Source organism: Porites lutea, chromosome 7 (genome assembly GCF_958299795.1).
Source record: "Porites lutea chromosome 7, jaPorLute2.1, whole genome shotgun sequence".
Taxonomy (NCBI): domain Eukaryota; kingdom Metazoa; phylum Cnidaria; class Anthozoa; order Scleractinia; family Poritidae; genus Porites; species Porites lutea.
In genome coordinates this window covers 17,510,803-17,525,802 of record NC_133207.1, presented here as the reverse complement: position 1 = coordinate 17,525,802, position 15,000 = coordinate 17,510,803, and the positions used below count along the sequence as shown (strand labels likewise).

The 15,000-nt window shown below is 39.0% G+C and overlaps 2 protein-coding genes across 3 annotated transcripts in view; one reads left to right on the top strand and one right to left on the bottom strand.

Moving 5' to 3' along the window:
• Positions 1-1,875, bottom strand: part of LOC140942830 (ribosomal protein S6 kinase alpha-5-like) — a 15,361-nt gene extending 13,486 nt beyond the window's left edge. Inside the window, exons 1-6 of one of the 2 annotated variants that reach the window (XM_073391841.1) lie at positions 1,715-1,875; positions 1,518-1,592; positions 1,177-1,395; positions 753-868; positions 331-441; positions 118-201 (exon numbers count right to left, since the gene is read on the bottom strand). In XM_073391841.1, the coding sequence (XP_073247942.1) occupies positions 118-201; positions 331-441; positions 753-868; positions 1,177-1,395; positions 1,518-1,592; positions 1,715-1,769 (660 nt within the window). In that variant the 5' untranslated portion in view covers positions 1,770-1,875. The remainder of the gene's footprint in view (positions 1-117; positions 202-330; positions 442-752; positions 869-1,176; positions 1,396-1,517; positions 1,593-1,714) is intronic. The other variant, XM_073391842.1, reaches the window with a different exon arrangement.
• Positions 1,876-8,046: 6,171 nt separating this feature from the next.
• The window catches only part of LOC140943052 (acetyl-coenzyme A synthetase 2-like, mitochondrial), a 14,721-nt gene continuing 7,767 nt past the window's right edge, over positions 8,047-15,000 (top strand). The window contains exons 1-8 of the mRNA XM_073392089.1: positions 8,047-8,354; positions 9,481-9,577; positions 10,392-10,538; positions 11,076-11,128; positions 11,738-11,913; positions 12,418-12,570; positions 13,375-13,660; positions 14,161-14,253. Of these exons, the coding sequence (XP_073248190.1) occupies positions 8,066-8,354; positions 9,481-9,577; positions 10,392-10,538; positions 11,076-11,128; positions 11,738-11,913; positions 12,418-12,570; positions 13,375-13,660; positions 14,161-14,253 (1,294 nt within the window). The 5' untranslated portion in view covers positions 8,047-8,065. The remainder of the gene's footprint in view (positions 8,355-9,480; positions 9,578-10,391; positions 10,539-11,075; positions 11,129-11,737; positions 11,914-12,417; positions 12,571-13,374; positions 13,661-14,160; positions 14,254-15,000) is intronic.

The window sequence follows — 15,000 nt, the reverse complement described above, 5'->3', positions numbered from 1 at the left end:
CAGGGGTATGAAAGGGGTACCTTTTATGCCAAAAATAGTATAAAACTATCACTGATGAATATGAATTAATATCACATAGTGTTTGATGATTTATAAATATTAATGTTCATCATTTACCTTATCATGGCCTCGACTTCCACCTTTAACAACTTCAGGAGCCATGTATTCAATGGTGCCACAAAAAGAATAAGCTCTTTCCCCCTGGGAACAATTTTAAATAATCAATTACCACAATATGTTTACTGATATTGCAAGGTCATTAGACATTTTAAGCTGTCATGAAAAACAAATTCAGCGGAAGTTTATAAATATACATAAAAATAATCTTACAGAATTAGCCGCAGAGAACTCTTTACTCAATCCAAAGTCTGTGATCACGACGTGACCATCGGAGTCCAACAGAATATTCTCTAACTTGATGTCACGGTAAATTATACCGAGCTGTAAATAAATCAATATCGCAATTCTTATTAGGCAAACTACACATATCGTGAAATTTCAAGAATAAGCCTAAAAAGTTAATAACTTGCACGCAAAGTCGAGTGTAAGTAACACCGGCCCCAGGAAAGGTGTCAAATCTCAACGACTGTTAAACATCTTCCAAAATATCCAGACTTTCGCACCTAAGAATGGGTTTACTCCTCCAAAAACTTAGGTGTGTAAGTGAACAGATTCGATTGAGCAGGTTGTGTTGGCTTAGGAGCCAAGGTGAAGAACGGCAAGAAAAAAAACTGCCTTTCTGTTTCACTTACCTTATGAAGATGTTCGATGGCGATTACGATTTCGCCTATGTAGATCCGTACTTCATCTTCGGAGAATTTCTCCCGTTGATACAAATGAGTGAACAACTCTCCGCCATTGACATAATCTGCAGTTAACGAAGTTAAATCAGCGTAATATTTCAACCAAGGAAAATTAAAACATTATATTTCGAGATCGGAAAAAAGATCATGCAAATTTTGCGTGAAAATGAAAGATGGTATAGATGCAGAATTGCCTGAGGAAATGACAACAGATATAGACCTCGCAGACGTGACAACGGCATGAAATCTGTGTTTAGCTTGACAAAAATGATTTTGTTGATGTTGTGATGAAATTAAGTTATAGAAAAGCCTTCTTGAGGGGTTAGTTGTATTTCCATATGGCGGACAAGGCATCAAAAGTGTTTAAACATACCCATAATCAAATGAAGCTTGGATTCGGTTTGAAAAGCCCAATGTAATGTGACAAGAAACGGACATCTTCGCACGGCCTCTAGGACTTGTCTCTCTGTTCTTGTATGCTCAGCTGTCTTCGCTTTCTGAACGATCGTGGCTTTCTTCAAGACTTTCATGGCGTAAAGGTTACCAGAGAAATTTCCACCTCGTTTGCGAACGAGAAAAACTTTTCCATAGGCTGTCAAGCGAAAAGTTATAATTTCGTAAGTCAACAAGCACCTCACATACAAATCACAAACGGGTTCGCACAAGAACTGCACGAAACCTCTCTCAAATTCAATCAAACTTCTTGCTGTTTACCTCCAGTTCCCAGTACTTTGAGAAGTTCAAAATTCTCCAGCCCAACTTTTTCATCTTCGTGTACTGTTAAATTCGCTAACGAAATAAAACAAAAGTTATTCTGCACTGATCAACTATGCTTATTGTTTATGTACAGACAGAGCACTATAAATGCCGGAGATTTTTCGCTTCCACGCATAGCCTAAAAATATACATACCGTTTTTGAGCTCAAGGTGAATTAGTTCAGAATGTCCAAAGCCATTCTCACTCATCTTTTAAGCCGTTTGAAGCCGTACAAGGCTTACGAGGCCGAAAACATACAAACCTACAAAATTCACTCGACATAGACTGTTTCGGAAGCAACCCCGAAATCTATTCCGACCTTCTGATTGGTTAATCACCGGTAATATATTTTGACTCACGTGACAAAAAAATTTTCCCCTTCCCGAATTGCACAACCTACTTCCGGTCAGTTTCATTGCGTCTTGGCCTCCAAAAAACACCCAGAGAGAAAATATTACTTACTTCAGAGTAAAAACAGCCTTGAACGAAATAAAACCGTTATCGAAAGAAAGTATAGTTTTTACTAAAATAGGTTTAAACAATTTGTTTTGTTCCAGCGCAGAAAGAGAGTTACTTCCGGTTGAACTAATGTGAGGAAATGTTAAGGAAACTCAAAATGCTAATTTCCGCCTACTCGTACGTTTTTCTCTTTTACGGAAAACCATGCAGCTGAATATATCAAGTTACTTTTTCGAGAAATAAGGAAAGTGTACATTTCTCTCTTAATCAAAGCTTCTTTCTCCTAGTACGACTCAAAATGAAGGCGAGGAGTAAAACGCAAGTGAGACCGGAAGTGTGTAAATTCATCAAAATAGCCAATATTTCCACTCCTTGTACTGGTCTTCTTCTGAGACAGAACGTATACTATGAACAAGAGTTACCGAAATCAATGTTTACAGCTTCAACAAAAATAACCACAAAGCAGAACAGTTCTCGACAGTATTTGCATCTCTTTTACTTTTACCCCCACAATCAGCGTCACAATGCTAAAAATAACTCATTGCAAACAGTTCATCCGAATTTTTAAAGGTTTATCTTTTCTTCGTTTTCTTCTCCGTTTTCTTCCAAACAGAAGGCTTGATATAACTAGGCGTGCTAATTGAGGCAATTATTATCAGAGAGAAGCAAAGTTGGAAATTATATAATGCTCATTTTCAAGAATTGGAGCAAAAGTCTGACTGGAGAGATACTTCTAAATCCGTTTTCAGGGGAAAAATTCGTGGATATGTAATCGATACTCTTTTAGATATGGACGACTATGTTGAAGTCGACACTTAAGTTCAAAGAAAACACCCTTGAGCTCTTCAAAATGGATGTATAAAAACGTATTTAATAAATTTAACTACTTTTACTTCTTAACAATTATTCCTCGAGCCCGAGTTGGCTCTGAGTCAATAGCCCATGAGGCGGAAGGCCGAATGGGCTTTTGACTCAGAGGTCATGAGGGCGAGTAATTGTTTAAGTAAAATTCAACTAGTTGGTCAAAAATATCTAGACAAGACAACTTCAGCTAGCAAAACACGATTCAGCCGCCAACGCCGGCGCTTTTCGATACTAGTGGACTATAACATATAGCCTTCTAGTAGCTGAACCAATCAGAACGCAGCATTGATAATAGACCACTAGTTGGATTTTATTAATACATGTAGCAAATAGTTAGGCCGTGAAAGGTTTCAAATTTTATCCTCTTCGTAAAACTATTATTACGTCTCGTTTTTCTTAGTTTTCTTTTTGTCCACCGTCTCGATCCTTTGGTCCGCCTCGATGTTGACTTAGGAGTAACTGTGGTTTGCGTGAAATATTTCCTTTTTCATTTTCACTCAGTTTACTTTAATTTAATACTTGTAAACTGTTTCATGTGCAATAAAGTTGTTATTGTGTCTTGAAATTCCGACTGGTCTTGACCTGAATCCCTATCAGCTTCTTTACGTTCTTAGTTCAAAACCCGCCCTAGGCAGAACAAAACAACACTACGCCCCCACACTCAAAAAGAAAATGTCAAATATAATAGTGCTTTGGTCGTAGTGGAAATGCTTTCAGCTGCTTTACTCATTTGAGAAACAGCCACTTAAAGAATTTGTATTAAAACATCAACAGCTTTGAAAACCGCAACTGCAGACAAGAAGCAACCAGCTGGCTCAATCTCGCTATTCACTAGCATGTCCGATGATTTCAACTGAGGACTTCAACTGTGATTCAGATTTCAGATTTTTTATTTTTTGCAAGTTATTACAAGATATTACATACATTGCAAAGTATTACAAGAGCAATAAGAAAAAAGAAAGCAACAAATTACGTAAATCATCATAGCTGAAAGGTTGGTAGTGGCCAAAGTAGCTTAGGCTTTCCAGTGGGGGTACTCTGGATTTCAAGTGACGGGGATGATCGAAGGATGTTTTGAGGTTTGAAATTTTCGATTCCAGTTTTTTTTTTGTAGGAAAATTTGGCAAGTATTTATGTTGGTGGCTTGATTTAAGAAGGATTTTTGTGGGTGTTCAAAACCATCTGAATATTCATGGAAGTGCCGGCGTATCCCGGCCGCGTAGTTCTGCGAATAAAGTAAAACCAGGACAAAACTTGTCTTTGGTGTCTCGAGTTTTGTTATAATATGATTATCAGATGCGGAAAAGATAACTTCAGATGGTATGATGAATAACAAACTCAAACACTCAATTTCTAAAGTATACATTGAGACCTAGTTGACAAATGTGATAAACAACAACTATACTAAATCAAACAAGTGAAAAACTAGCCTAAAATTCATCCGATTGCTTCGAGTCGTTTTCTCCTCTCAACAACTGAGGGAGTTAACGACTCGAAGTAATCGGATGAGATTCAGGCTAGTGAAAAACTAGCTCTATGCAAATTACTGTTAGTGGGATACACAGGGTATAAAATGTAACACCTTCGGGCATTTTTGTCTGATTTTTTGGCAACATAGCTATTCTTACTAACTCGAGTACGCTAATTTCGAAAATCATTGTTGCCAAGCTCAATTCTTGAGTTAAGATGGTACTTTGGGGAATTTCATTATGATGTCATTGTCCGAATAAGGGGTTTTCTTTCCTTTACCAATTTTAAGTTTACAAAAACGAAGAAGGGCTTGAATTTGTGATAAGTTTACTGTAAAAATAATAAAGAAAATTTCGAACAGTTTCTAGGAATATTAAGACGGAATCCATCAGGAAATTGAGTAATTTTAATTTTCAGTAGACAAAAAGCTTGTACCAGAATATTTTAAACGTATTCTTTTTTACACTTTTCAAAGGCTATAGATATAATTATTAGTTATCTGTAATAACACCAGAGACAATTTCTCACAGGAGCCCAAGAAAATAATTGTCGAATTTCACAAGAATTGTAAAAACACAGGTAAAATTCTGAAAATTCATGTGTAAGATGACATTTTGTAAAATTTGACATTTATTTTCTCGGGCTCCCATAAGAAATTTTCTTTGGTGTTATCATAGACAACTAATTACACCTATAACCCTTGAAAAATGTAAAAAAGAATGCAATGCTTTAAATTATACTGGTACAAGGTTTTCGTCCTCTGGAAATTAAAATTACTCAATTCTCTAATGGATTCCGTCTTCAGCAGTCACTTGACAATTGCATGACCACACCCTTTAATATAAAATTCTTACTTTTGGTGCAGTGACTTTTTGAGGAACGAATGCAATACTTGTATCAACAAAAAGCTGCAATTAAAACAATGCAACCCTTACAACATCGTCCATAACACGTGTTATTGGCAATTGCAAAACCTCGGTTCGTGCACCAAGCACGTTGAGGTAAAAGCGTTTGAAGGTGATGTTACACGAGACGGTTTGCAACGACGATTTTCAGCACAACACAGCGTTGCAATGTTGGAACAACGTGTTGCAACCATGCGAAACAATGTTGCAACAATGCTGTAATGCTGTGTTGCGTTAAAAATCGTCGTTGCAAATCGTCTCGTGTAATTAACATCACCTTTTACGGCTAATTCAAAGGTGAAAACTAATGAAAAGATGAAGGGGTGCAGTCTCAGACTGGCAAAATGTAACTGGAAGAAGAGTGGTTGCATTGTTGTTATCACAAAAACTTCCTCAGCGCTTAGCAGATGGATTCTAATTCGAATTCTATCCTACAACATTGGTTCCCGTATTAGCGCACAATAATCAGCGATGTTGTTTATCATGCATACACCACAGTGACCGCTTGATCCACAGAGAGATTGTGCCAGGGAAAGACAAAAGCAAGATAATGCAGATGCACTGCACCAGAAAACATTGGGGTGTTTTCCACTCAGACAAAAGATCCTGCCTACGACGTCGGAAATTTAGCATTCTCTTGCCTAATGTATCGGTCAAATCGAAGCTTCAACATGCCCCCCCCGGGCAACCCCCCGGACATTTGACTTTTTTGAAAATTATTGTTCAAATTCCCCCCTACCCGGGCCAAAATGCCGTTCAAATGCCCCACACTAGGGTCCATTCAGGTGATCAAATGCCCCCACCCCGGGGACATTTCACAGGCACAAAAATGACAGAAGGACGGCGGAAACGCCTTTAGTTGTCGAACAAAATCTTTATAAATATAACAAAAACTAGGCAACACTGTTAGCGTATTCACTACGAACAAAAGTCTCTTGCAAAGCGGAGGAAATCGCTGCTACAAGGTCACTGAATGCTCAGCTTTTCTTCGTCATGCAACATACAAAGCGTTCTATACAAAAAGATCCCACCTATTGAGATTACTACATCATGCCCATTTCACTGACATGCATCATCGCTCACCTTATTAATTAACATACTTGCAGTAGGTCAAAGTAGTTGACCGTTTTATTTTATTTTATGTTGTTGCATTGAATCGCCGGTATAGATATTGTATTTCATTGTAAACACAACAATAAAATACATTCATACATTCAAAGCCTGAATCCAATATTAAAAATTTTAAAATTTAAATACTTCAAATACGGCACAAAGCTTGTTTAGGCCCTTTCCTCGTAACCAATTGGCCACAAAGGCACAATCTTATCCACGAAAATCCTCTAACACTGCGTCCCCCATGATAGCTCGCCACGCCAAATATTTTACATGAAATCGAGGGTGGAGTTCAAATTCCCTACCCCTAAAGCATGGGGATCAAATTTCCCACCCCCTGGAAGACTCTGATAATCAAATTCCTTCCTCCCCGGGACGGCAAAGGTGTCAAATGCCCGGGGTATGCCCGGGGGGGGCATGTTGAAGCTTCGATTTGACCGATACATAAGTTGATCTAAGGCAAAGACTCAGATTGAATAGTTTGTGCAATGTAACGAAGACTACGTTCTTCAGAGACGTAATTGAAGAACGGAGCCCGATTTCTGAAGGCCGCCAAATGCAAGCCATATTGAATCATCAGTTAATGCCAGTGCCACATGAGTTTAGTTCGTCACTTGCTTGCGCTGTAAATACCGTAATGCATGTCGTGTGCACTCAGCTATGTGGATGTTGCAGTTCTAAGGCGACGCTACCAGCTACATCAACCGTTACTCGCTTATGGGGTCCTTATGTTAAAAGCGATGTAAGACTATTTAATTAAGAGAGTTTAGAAAATTCATTTACAATATTTACAACACTAAAAAACAAATTATTTCTGACAGACTGAAACCTTAGAGTAAGGAGAAACGTCCTGCCATATTATATTTGAAAATTTTAAATGAATTCAGTCAGTCACTATCATGAACCCGCCAAAGTAAATTGTGAAATGACTTAGGCTCAACAATACACAAAAAAAGGCATACTAAACCTTATCTCCAGCTGTAACAAAGAAAATGTTTTACACCAAAATATCACAACTATGCAAGAAGCACATTTGGCACCTGACTATACCCGTGACAAGGTAAATTCTCCATCATGAGAGGGCGTGATCGATGATGACGTGAAAACAGTGTAAAAACTGTCGGAAGTTCTCTTAATCATCTTTACAGTACAGTTATATTTATTACTTGTTATATTTAACTAAAATTGTTTAAGAAAAGAAAATTCCTTATTTGGTTTTCGTCCGTCTTAATGAAATGAACCAAAATCCATCTTAACCCAAGAATTTAGCAAAGTTAGCTTGGCAACAATGATTTTCGACCCAAAAATCAGACAAAAATGCGCCCGTGGGTGTCACGTTTTTGGTTTCCTGGGAAGAAATGGGACTGGGGTACTACTTAGTGTAAGATTGTTCAGAATGTCCCGAGCCTGGCAACGAGTAACTGTAGTACCCGTAGTAAATGTAGTATCTGTAGTTGCTCTAGGACGGGGAATGTCTAAATTTCGGAGGCACGGGAACTCCACTACATCTCTATTATGTCTTTAAAAAAAGGAAAAAACATGCCTGATTGGTTGAGATAGAAATTGTGTACACACTATCTGCACTATGCGCCCTCAGGTGAAGAGACCTGATGGGGACGAGCAAGCTCCCAGTAGGTATTTCGTGTTGGCAAACATGAAGGAGAATCCCAGTAGCCTCTGGGGCAAACAAAATCATGGCGAGTTTGCTCATTCCTCGAAGGCTGATCCCTACACGGATTTCGTCCGTTCTTTGCCGCAAAGCGTCGTCTTTCTTCACGGAAGAATACACTCCACCACAACTCGACCATGTAACTGCAGACTGGGATAAACTTTACCAGCAAAGCATCCGGGATCCTGCGACTTTCTGGGGACAACTTGGAGCAACGCGACTGGACTGGATCAAGCCTTTTGATAAAGTGATGGATGTTAAAATGAAGATAGGGTGGCATAAGTGGTTTGTAGGAGGCAAACTGAATGTTTCAGGTTAATAGATCTTCGTGTTTGATTCTGAGTATTTCAAGCTTAAATTTTCAAGAGTTCTTGTTGACAAAAGCAAATTGTAAGGGTAGGGAGGGTATGACCTCATTTTATTGTTCCACGCGACCACGCCCTTGGTGGATTTCATGGAAAAAAATCCCACATAGCCCTCTAGATTTGTTTTGTATATATTTTCTTACCTTAAACACTCTGCTTATCGCTGGTTTGCAACTGAAGTCATAGGGGCCATACTGATGGACAAGAAAAAAGCCCTCACCCGAAACTAATTTTTTTTTTCATGCAAATTCTGCGAACGAATTTTATTGTTTGTCTACCAACATCTTGGCCATCTTGTAAAGTGGTTGCAGACCAAGAATGGTGGTTGTTTGTGTGAAAACATGGGCACTGTTTAAAGTGGGTGGGTGTTGGGGAGAAACTATATTCTTATAAGGTTTGCTTTAGCCAGAAGAAAACCAAAACTCAATTAAAGTGCACTGTTGCACTATATTGAGATCCTTTTCCAGGGACACTGCTAATATGATTGTTCATTCTAAATCACTCACCCACTCAATCAATCAATCAATAAATCAATCCAACCATCCATTCATCCATCCATCTATCAATAGATTGATCAATCGAATGATCAATCAATCAATCAATCAACTTTATTACCAAAGCAGTTAGTCAAACACTTAATTAATCATTCATTTTCAATTTCCCAATTGCTATTTTCAACTCAGGAGAAAACAAGGTGCCATAAATTTGTGAACCTTCTCACTACATTGGTAGTCAAATGTCTCAGGGCTAAGGATAGCCTGAGAAAACAGCCAACATTTTGTGACCCAACCAACTTTTTCCCCGGGAAATGATGTCTAAGAAAAGAACGCAGAGATTCCATACTGATGAAGTGTCACTACCCTGACCTGGGTAGCGCTTGTGATTGGTTAAAAATATGCCTTAAGCAATCAGAAGCACTATTTAGTTCTGGGTAGTGACAGACACGGCATCAGTATGGAATTTCGGCACTCTTTCCTCCTCTGGCATCATTTCCTGGGGAAACTGTTGGTGAGGTCACAAAATGTTGGCTAGTTTTGCAGGCTAGGCTCAGCATAGAGTGTTTTTTTCCCTACAGTAAACTGTGTTGATAGACATATGAAAGCAGATCCTGATCGCTGCGCTCTGATCTGGGAAAAGGATGAGCCAGGGGATGTTGAGCGAGTGACGTACAGGTAATCTGTGAAGAGTCTTTGACTGTGATGTTCGGTTATTTCAAAATGTTTGTCAATCCTAGTAATCATAAGGCAACCAGAGAACTGAGGACAGATTGTGTACGTAATATCCTCCTAAAGAAAGCACCTTTCTTAAATGCATGGACACATCCCTAAAATGTATGCTTCTCCAAGATGAACACATCCATTAGAGGGACATGTCTTCAAGATGGACATATTGCTAAGGTGGACACTCCCCCAAGATGGACATGCATGTGTCTGTGAAGATGGGCACTTTTGAAAAATGGATATCTCCCTGAGATGGACATCTCTATACGATGAACACTTCTCTGAGATGGGCATCTCTGTTAGATGGATACATCACTAAAAGTGAAAATGATTCGAAGATGGACATCTTTATCAAACATTGAGACCTTTCTAAGACGGAATCCTCCCCAAGATGGATGCTTCTTTGAGATGTACGTCTCTCTCAGCCAGACACATCAATAAGATTGAAATCTCTCTGAGATTGACACTTCTCTAGGATTGACACCTCTCCAAGATGGACACCACTTAAATTAAACATCTCTAAGATGGAGACTTGTCTGAAATGGGTTCCTCACTAAAATGGTCTTCTCTTAAAGTAGACATCTCTCTAGGATAGGTACTGTTCTAAAATGGACTCCTTCCTCCCTTTATAAGTCCATCATCTGCCCAAGATGGTTACCTCTTTAAGGTTAACACCTCTCTGAGATAAAGAAATGAATGCAGCGCTAAGCCACTAGAAATAAAGGTTTTTTGGTATAACCGACTATCTTTTTATTTTTATTTACAGGGAGTTGTATGAAATGGTGAACAGATTGGCTAATGTCTTAAAAGGCCATGGTGTTAAGAAGGGAGATGTAGTGTGTATTTACATGCCAGTAAGTCCTTTAGCTGTGGCGGCAATGCTGGCTTGTGCAAGAATTGGAGCTCCTCATAGGTCAGTACTTCTTAAGTCCCCCTTGCACCTCATTTTTGAAGGATTCTGTATTTAAAATGATGTCCTGTTCTAGAACTAGGTTAGTTTTTAATACCACATTCTAGGAAATTCTAGAAAACAGAAATATTTGAAAGGTGGATATTTGATTGAGAGTCCAAGGGGGAATCTTTACTTCTCTAAGTGAAAGGGAATGCAACCCCCCCCCAATTCCCCAAGCAAATACTTTATTTTTAAACATCCAGAACATATCTTGTGTTGTTCTTTGCATGCTAGTCATGAAAAAAAAAAAACTTTATTAAGGTGTCAATGTATTATACTTGTTGAGGACAGGACACATTTTAATGTCTCTAGTGTGGAGACCAGACCACTATTTCATTGTAGAAATCTGCCACCAGTAACCTTTTCTATAAAGGTCTGTCACCTTGGTGCTAAGGCACCATTTTAAGGCTTGCAACAGCAAGTATACTATTATAAGTACTATTGAGCATTGAGAAGGTGATGGGTGAATTAAGGCCAGTATATTTTTTTCATTTGTAGTGTGGTATTTGCTGGGTTTAGTTCAGATGCACTTGCTAGCAGAATTGTTGACGGTAAGATCAGGTTCTGTTTTTAATGTACAGTTGAACTTTTACTAAAAGCCACCCTTCTACAATATTTACCTTGATAGATCTCCACAATGGCCAAGTTGTTTCCCTGGTGACAAACCATAGATTCCCTTTTTTCTTATTTTCTCTACAATGGTCACCTCTCCGCTTTAATCTTGGACCCCAAGAGATTCCACTATATAACAGTTTAGTTTTAATACAGTGCATAGAAATCAGAGAATTTTGGCTGCATAGGAATAGTGCATCACTTTCATTAGTCTATAGCAGGTATTGAAAAGAAAAAAGAGTAGCTGAAGTCAATCTTTTCCTAGTGGCACAACACCACACCACACAGACTTTACAAAACAGACCTCTGTGTCCCTCCATCCCTTGATATTTTGGACTTGCTTTTAATACAGTGTACTGTTTTTTTTCCTACCATTACGATTTTTGTTATGACAATAGTATGCCCCCGATATTGGCACTAATAATTATATTGGAAATGAGTAAGGAATTTATTGACAAAGGGTATAAGTTGAAAAAATAAATTACCACAAATGGATGTAAGCTTCTGACTAATTGAATGTTTAAAAATGTGTTGATTTTTTTTAATAGCAAATGCAGAAACAGTCATCACAGCAGACCAAATTGTAAGGGGCGGGAAGTGCATTGATTTGAAAACAGTGGTGGATAAGGCAGTGGCTGAGAGTCCTTGTGTAAAGAGAGTGTTTGTGGCTAGCCGTACAGGAGCTGATGTATCCATGGGAAAGATTGACATTCCTCTCGAAAAGGTTAGCCTTCATTACTGGTTGCTTTCTAATTTCAGGGAATGTTAAGTGGGTAGAGCTTGGGGAAGAAAAAGTTGGAATCTGAAAACAATGTGAATAGATCTATCCTGTATTCCTTTGAACAAAGATGCTAACTCAGGCGTGGGTCAACAAAAATGGTGATTTACAGGTATATGAAATATTTTGTCCACCAATGCCTCAACCTCATTTCATTATACGTGCAAACTAGATTTGGAATGTTGGGGAAGGTCTACTCTGAGTTCTTGTTTGTTGTCAATCAAAATTATTGCTGTGTCCCCTTTCCTGGGTTTCTGAGTCATTCAGACAGGATATTGGCCAGATTTCAACTTGGAAATTTTTTTATCATTAAAAATATGTTTATTATGAAAAATCTGACTGATTTTTGTGAAATGATGGAAACCAGTGTGGAGCTGTGCCTGGTTTGTCTATTTTAACGTCATGTCAGGGTACTAATGTGTCTTACCTTTAGTTTGAATTTCCCCCTAGGAAATGAGCAAGCAATCAACAGAATGTGATCCAGAACCAATGGACAGTGAAGATGTCTTGTTCTTATTGTACACTTCTGGAAGCACAGGGAAACCAAAGGGTGTGGTACATACACAGGCTGGGTACCTTCTTTATGCCAAGCTAACTCATAAGGTGTGATTACTGCTGATAACTCCTGGCTTAAGCGTTTTTTATTCTGTGAATTGGATCAAAAATTAATGTCGACTTTTGAAAACTTTTCTTACATAAGCTTTAACCCCTCCTAAGTCCAGCTGTGGCCAAATGTGGACGACTTCATCAGAAACCAACAAAGATTTATGTAAACAAAATTCTCAATATTGTTTCCTCTGAAGCATGATAGAATGCATCCTCTCCCTACCTCAAGATCATAAAGGAAGCCATGAAAATTAAAAGAAAAAGTTACAGAGTATCTTCACTATTTGGCACCTTAGCCTGCACGACAGACAAAACTAAAGCCCTGGTTAAGTCCGCCTGCAAGCCAGCACCAAAATCCTTGTTCTGGGGGCCAACTGTGTGCCAGGATTTGAGGGTGTGATATGATTGGCCTGTTAAAAAGCCATTGTTTATTTGCCAATCAGGTTGAAGTGAAATTCAAAAGGCACTTCCAGCAATTTGCAGGGTCCATTGGGGGCCTAGGGAAAGGTTCTCAGTGCTGCTTTGATGACTATGCTTGCCAGGTTTAGATTAGTCAGTTATACAGCCAGGTCATTATAATATTGTGAAAAGTGTTATACTTGTTGTAAGATGCATTTTGTCTCTTCCCTCTTTCCTAATCTCTTATCACATAGTTCTGTACTTCCTGTAACTTACATGTATATTGACCAGTGTGAATGAATAAAATAAATGGAGAAAAATTATGTCTGCGGCACAAACTGCAATTGCAATACTTTTTCAAAGGCTGGCAATCAAATGTTAATCAGCCTTTTCTCTCTGTAGTATGTATTTGACTACCAACCAGGAGACATCTTTGGTTGTGTGGCTGACATTGGTTGGATCACAGGCCATAGCTATGTAGTGTATGGTCCATTATCCAATGGGGCTACCACAGTTCTGTTTGAGAGCACCCCTACCTACCCTGACCCAGGTCGCTATTGGGAGATGGTGGAGAGACTAAGAGTGAACCAGTTCTACGGAGCACCAACAGCCCTGCGACTGCTACTTAAATCCAGTAATTCTTATGTGACAAAGTATGACAGGTCATCACTAAAGCTCCTTGGGACAGGTTTGTTGATAAGATGCAGCCAGAACTGGGTTCAAAGACATGTAATGATATTCTAAACTTGTGAGTCTGTGGGAAACCCTATATCAGGACCATTCAAATGGTATTGTTTATGGTCACAAGGTAGCCCTAACATGTGAGTCTGCGGATGAAATCCCTTAGTGTGACCATTCAAATGGAACATTGCTTTCCTATGGTACTGTTAACATTATACTGATGTACAACGTGGTCCTAACTTTTGAGTTCTTTGTTGAAATCCTGAAGTGTGACCATTCAGATAAAAGCTACTGAGTAGTACTTTCCTGTGGTTCTTCCGTACAAGGTGATTCACACTTTGTAGTTTGTCAGGACACAAAAAAGTGCTCTTCGGGCAAGCAAGTCTTCAGTCGTTTGGAAACGTCCGTATTTTTTGTTATTTATTATGTTTCCAAAGCAAGAAATAAGTAATATTTTCAGTAGAGTGAACAGCGTTCAACGTGACCTTTTTGTTTTTCATTTTATAGTTGGTGAACCAATTAACGCCGAGGCATGGCATTGGTATAATGAGGTGGTGGGAGAGAAGAGGTGTGTCATTGTGGACACGTGGTGGCAAACTGGTAAGAATAGACTGTCAGGGTTCGCGACCGAAGTTAACAGTAATTGCAGAAAGCTTGCTATAAACTAAGGCTCCGTCCACACTGATTCCGACCTTTTTAAAACCGCATGTTTTTTATCAGGATTCGTGTGGACGGGCCTTAACCTGTGGACAGCTGTTTCAAACAGACGCGATCTCGGTGAGCGGATTCCCCGGTTTTGTGTGCACTGATGGCCGATTCGTGTGAACACAATATGCAGTTTCTGAAAAATACCAGGATGATTGTGTGGACGGGGCCTAAGACGGCGAAGGCATCGACAACGTTAAAACAAACAATTCACGTGATGAGAAATATAGGCTGCATGTGTATCGCAGTTCTGCAACATTTCTTTGCCGTACTTTGCACATAAGCAGGGACCTTGAGACTAAACGTCTAACTTTTCATGAGACGAACCAAAGGTGGTGAGTTTAGTTCATGAAAAGTTTGACGGCTGGCTCAGTTAAGTTCTTCTGAATGAGTTTGGATGGTCCAACACGTTCTATCCGACTGCTTCAGACGGATAGAACGTCTGAAGTTCGTATCCGTGACAAACCGATCTTCACATGCGACGAACTAAACTAATAAATTAAAAACTTGTATGATGGCGTCTAGTTAGCCTCGTTCGGCTAAAATTGCTTTTTGGTTTGATTCAGTTGATTGGTTGACGCGTCTTATTAGTTCGACGTCTTACCCAACAGCCGATCTTAACTTAATTTAGGTCGACCCAAA